At 38.9% G+C, this 6,000-nt stretch overlaps 1 protein-coding gene across 1 annotated transcript in view; it reads right to left on the bottom strand.

Annotated features, from left to right (window-relative positions):
• Positions 1 to 5,162: 5,162 nt before the first annotated feature.
• LOC109913932 (polyglutamylase complex subunit TTLL1-like) overlaps positions 5,163 to 6,000 on the bottom strand; it is a 33,134-nt gene continuing 32,296 nt past the window's right edge. The window contains exon 9 of the mRNA XM_048607865.1: positions 5,163 to 5,292. Coding sequence (XP_048463822.1) covers positions 5,163 to 5,292 — 130 coding nt within the window. The remainder of the gene's footprint in view (positions 5,293 to 6,000) is intronic.

Raw genomic sequence — 6,000 nt, 5'->3', positions numbered from 1 at the left:
TTCCTGCTCCTCTGATGCTGCTTGGCCTGCTGTGTTCATCCAGCTCTACACCTTGTTATCTCCAATATATTGGTCACTTGTTACATGTTGGTTAATTGAGAATTGAGATGCACATAATTGCAAGTTTTGATTAGTAAACAATAAATGAATAATAGATGCAAACAGAAAGCAGGTCTGACAGCATCTGTCGAGAGAAAACAAAGTTAATGTTTTGGGTCCAGTGACCCTTCTTCAGAACTGATCATAGCTAGGAAAGGGTTGGTGTTCATGTAGAAGATGAAGTGGGGGGAGAAGGGAAGAAGTAAACAATAGGTGGAGGTGGAGACCAAAGACAGACAAAGGAATGGGTAAAGGTCAACCTGGGAGATTGAATAGCTGCTAATGGGGACTATTAGTAGCTGACAATGGGTTGTGCGTTGTCCCTTCCCCAGTTCCCTGGCTGACAGGGACCTCAGATAGGTCCAACCCATCTTCTGCACTTCAGCTCTCATGCCCTTTCTTCCCTCCCACAACAACAGAGTCCGCATTGTCCTCTCATACCATCCCACCAGTATCCACATCTATGGGATCATAAACCACCGTTTCTGCCACCTCCAGCGAGATGCCACCACTAGACACATATTCCCCTCCCCTCCCTTGTCAGTCTTCCACAGGGACTGTTGCCTCTGGGATACCTTTGTCCACTCCTCCTTCATTCCAAACATGTACCCATGGCACCATCCCCTGCAATTACAGAAGGTGTAGCACCTGCCCATTGACTTACTCCCTCCTCACCGTCCAAGGCCCAAACACTCCTTCCAGGTGAACCAGTGCTTCACACAATCTAGTCTAGTGCATTTGCTGCTCACAATGTAGTCTCCTCCACATTGGGGAAACAAAGTGCTGACTGAGCGACCACTTTGTTGAATACCTACATTCTATCCACAAAAAAAACTGAGTTTCCAGTTACCTGCCACTTCAACACACCAGCCTGCTCCCTAGCCAACATTTCTGTCTCTGACTCGCTGCAGTGCTTCAGCAAAGCTCAGTGCAAGATGGAAGAACAGCACCTCATTTTCTGCTTGGGAACTCTGCAGCCTTCTGGACTCAATAGAGTTCAACAATTTTAGGCCTTGAGCACCTTCTCCCATGTCCTTACCCCAACCCCCACACACCAGGCTTTCCCATCACAGGTTGCTACCACACACAACCCATTGTTAGCTACTAATAGTCACCATTAGTAGCTATTCATTCTCCTAGATTGACCTTTACTCATTCCTTCATCTATACAACTGTTTCTCTGCCTTTGAGCCCCATCTTCACTTATCATTTCTCCTCCCCCCTCCCCCACAACATACAAACCAACCTTTACCTAGCTACCTTCAGTTCTGAAGAAGGGTCACTGGACCCAAAATGTTAACTCTGCGTTCTCTCCACAGATGCTGCCAGACCTCTTGAGTTTTTCCAGCAATTTCTGTTTTTGTTTCTGATTTCCAGCATCTGCAGTTCTTTCGTTTTTTTTGTTAAATGAATAATAGACACTAACTTTTGGAAATGTCATGTCAGTGTTTATAAGGCCATCAAATGGAGCAGCATAAGTAAGCCATTTAGCCCATGACTTTGTTCCGCCATTCAATGAGACCATGGCTAATACAATAATCTTTCATCTTTAAACCTTGATCTGATAACTGTTATGTTCACACAGTGGAAATATGTTTTCTTTAATCTTTTGTTGTTAAAATAAACAGCCAGAACCAGAATGTGAATTTTATCTGATCATTATAAACAATTTTTTATTTACATTTATAGTACCTTTAAAATAGTAAAATATCACAAGTTGCTTCATACTGAACCATGTATGGGATTAAATGAGGAAAAGATTAGTTGAGGAAGAAGGTTTTCAGGAGAGTCTTAAAGAATAAAGAGAGTTAAAGAGGTACAGAGGTTTAGGGCACAATGTTAGTCAGACTTATTGGTAGCACACTCACCATTGAATTAGAAGATTGTTGTCTCAAGTTCCACTCCAGACTTTGAGCAAAAAAATCATACTGACATTCAGTGCAGTACTGCTGAACTGGGGGAGTGCTTAACTGTCAGTGGTGTTGTGTCAGATGAGATCTTAAACACAGGCTGTATTTGCCCTGATATGTGGATGTAAAAAAACTCAAGGCACAATTTCATAGAAGAGTCAATGAGTTTTCTGAGGTATTCTGCAAATATTTCTCCCTCAATCAATATGACAAAGACAGATGTACTAGTCATCACATCGGCATTTTTGGGAATTTGCTGTTTACAAATTGGCTACTGCATTTTCTCCAACAGCAGCTGCAGTTTAAAAATACTTAATCAGTTGTAAACAATTTGGGATGTCTAGTGTTTATGAAAGGTACTATATAACTGAAAATCCTCCTGTAGAATTGAGTTGTAGGTACAGTACATGATGGTGATACAATTATAACTGGTCAAGTCTAAGAGTTCAGATAGTACTTTAAGTACAAGCAATGGCATATTATAAGAAGTGTATTCATTAAACAAAGAGAGAGAAATAATAAATAGGCGAATAAAGCATCAGTTACAGTGTTCTATATACGAATGCATGGAGCATAAGGAATAAACTAAATGAGCTGCAGGCACAAATTCAAACTAGAAATTATGATATAATAGCCATTACTGGGACATGGCTGCAGATTGGGAACTAAATATACCATTTTATAAGGTTTACAGGACAGACAGGTAAAATAGTGGAAGAGGTGGAGTAGCCATATGGATTAGACATAAAATTACTTTAATTGTGAGAGGGGCAAAGCATTCTGTGGAGACCGTGTGGGAGGAGCTGAGAAACAGTAAAGCAAACAGCAAAGGATCTAAAACTGTAATAGGTGTTGCGTATCAACTCTGAAGTGCTAGATTGTATAAGTGCAGAAATTAAGCAAGTGTGTAGCAAAGCTAGTGTCATATTAATAGGGGGGTTTAACTTTAACATAGATTGGGAGAGGCAGACAAGCACCTGTCAGAAAGGTAATGAAATTCTGGAGTGTGTCCAGGATAGATTCCTCCAGCAGTGTGTGCTGGATGCAACAACGGGATTAGCAATATTGGATTTAGTAATGAAAAGGGTTTAATTAGGAACCTAATTCTGGGTGAACATTTATCAGTAGTGATCATAATATGATTGAATTCAATGTAGCGTTTGAAAGCAAAAAGGATGAATCAGCTACTAGTGTGTTAAGGTTTAGCTAAGGCTGACTTTCACAAGATGAGACAGCGACTGTCCATAGTAAACTAGGAAAATATGCTGATGGGTAAACAACTGAAGAACAGTAGAGGATGTTTAAAGAAACAGTTAACACAATATAAAACCAGCTTGAACTCCTGAGAAGGAAAAGCTCCACTTGACAGAAAAAAAATTTGTGGACAACTAAAGAGATAGAGGACAGCATAAAACTAAAAGAAAGGGCTTTCAACAATGCAAAAACAATGCAAACATTGATCCAGCTGTATGGCAAAGATACAAAGACCAGCATAGGGCCACTACGCAGTTTATAAGAACTACTAAAAGGGATTATGAAAAGAAACGTGCCAGGGACATCAAAATCAATAACAAGCAATTTTACGGATACATAAACAGAAAGCGGGTGGTCAGGTGCAAAGCACTAAAGTCTGAAAGTGTGGATATTGGTAATGACTACTGGAAAGTGGCAGACATATTGAATAAGTACTTTACCTCAGTATTTACAGCAGAAAATGCGGATAGCTTTCTGGAAGTCCTAGAATTAATAGTGGATTCAGAACAGGGACTGTAAAAGAGTGACAAATCCCGGGACCTGACAATTTCTATCGAAGGTGCTAAAGCAACTAGGGGAGCACACTATAGACATCCCAAATATAATCTTTCAGATTTACCTAGATACAGGCATTGTTCTTCTGAATTGGAAAAATGCACATGGAATGCCGCTTTTTAAGAAAGACATAAATTAGGGAATTACTGACCAGTTAGCCTAACATCTGTGGTGGAAAAATTGTTGGCAACTACAATCAAGGTAGCAGTAACTGAACACCTTGAAAATTTCAGTAAATCAGGGACAGCCAGCATGGATTCATGACAGGTAAGTCATGTCTGACAAATCTATTGTAATTTTTTGAAGAAATGACTAAGGTAGTGTACAGGGGAATATCTATGGATGTTGCTTATATGGACCTCCAGAAGACACTTTATAAAGTCCCAGACTAGAGACTGTTAGTTAATGTAGAATCCCAAGAAATTGAGGGCAAGTTATTGACATGGCTTGGAAACTGGTTGAGTGGCATGCAACAGAAAATAAGGATAATGGATAGGTACTCAAATTGGCAGGATGTGACCAACGGTGTCCTGTCAGGAATTGTGTTATGGCCCGAATTATTCACATTATTCATTAACACCTTGGAAGATGGCATAGAATTTGCTGGTGACACAAAATTAGGCAGCAGTTTTGACAGTGTATATGATAGCATAAAATCACATTGGGCTATTGATAGACTAAGTGAATGGGCAAAAATGTGGCAGAAGGAGTTCAATGTAAGCAAGTGTGAGGTTATCCATTTTGGACTGAGAAAGGATAGATCAGGATATTTTCTAGATAGTATGAAATTAAATACAGTGAATATCCAAAGAGACTTGGGATTTCAGGTGCATAGACCATTAAAATGTCATGAGCTGGTGCAGAAAATAAGCAAGAATTAATGGAATGTTGGCCTTTATGTCTAGAGGTCTGGAGTACAAGGATGTAGACGTTATGCTGCTGTTATACAAAACCCTGGTTAGACCCCATTTGGAGTACTATAACCATATCTGGGCACCACACCTTAGCAAGGATATGGGGGGAGGAAGTACAGCATTGGCTTACATAAATGATACCTGGACTTCATAGGGGTTAAGTTATGAAGAGAGGTTATACAAATTAGACCTGTTTTTTTCTATAGAGTTTAGAAGATTATGGGGTAATCTGATCAAAGTCATCAAGATATTATCAGGAAAAGACAAGGTAGGTAAAAAGAGAGATCAACCTGAATTACTGCCAGACAAAAAAAAAACTCAGTGAATAGTGTAAAAAATTGCAAACAGCAAATCACTTTTCATCATTCATTTTGCACAGTTAAAACAGCATTGATGCAGTTTAACTGTTTTTTTTCCATTTTTTAAAATATTATTTCCAATTCATGCTGATAGGTCGTCCAAAATCTTTTGCTCGTCCAACTTTTGAACGAAAGGACTGACCTGGGCGATTTTTCAAGTCACGGTCAACTCCTTCAATCACAGCTAATTCTTCATCATAGCTGACAAAGAAGCAAAAACAAAACTGATGAATTTGATTTAAATAGATCATCTTTCAGATTTAAAACAGCTATTTGTTTAGTTGAAAGTTTATCAGTTTTTATATTTTTCATACGTGCATTGTGCTTTTAGTATAATGTTATGGTAACACATTGACTGCTATGTATGTGTTTTCAAAACAAAGCAAATTTAATAAAAGGTAGAAGAATTAAATCAGGGAAACCTTTGAAATGCTATTGAACCATGGATTTTTCCTTTTAAATCCGTTGGTGTCATTGAACAATTTGTAGAGCTACAATCTTGAGATAAACATATCAAGAGACCTGTTTCCATCCTCTTCCGGGCAAATAGCATCATTCTAAAAAGTGCTTATAGACACTGTGTCTGTCAGTGTCAGAGTCTAGACTGTTTTTCTTGATCAGGGTGACATCCGGCTCTCTCTCTCTCTTACCACTATCTTAGGTTAATAAAAACACAAAGTGCTGGAAGTACTCAGCAGATTTGACAGCATTTGTTAAGAGAAAAACAGAGTTCACATTTCACATCAAATATGCTTCTTCCGAACACTATTGATTCAATGGCTATTACCTAATACTGACCAACCAGCAGCCATCCTGCATGGTTCTCACAAAAAATTTCACACCTTAGCCCCAAACTCTGGTGGAGATTTCCTTGAAAAAATCTAAAAAATTAGTCAAACATGATTTTGC

This window comes from Rhincodon typus, chromosome 18 (genome assembly GCF_021869965.1).
Source record: "Rhincodon typus isolate 14 chromosome 18, sRhiTyp1.1, whole genome shotgun sequence".
NCBI classification, from domain to species: domain Eukaryota; kingdom Metazoa; phylum Chordata; class Chondrichthyes; order Orectolobiformes; family Rhincodontidae; genus Rhincodon; species Rhincodon typus.
This window is presented reverse-complemented; position numbering and strand designations above follow the sequence as displayed.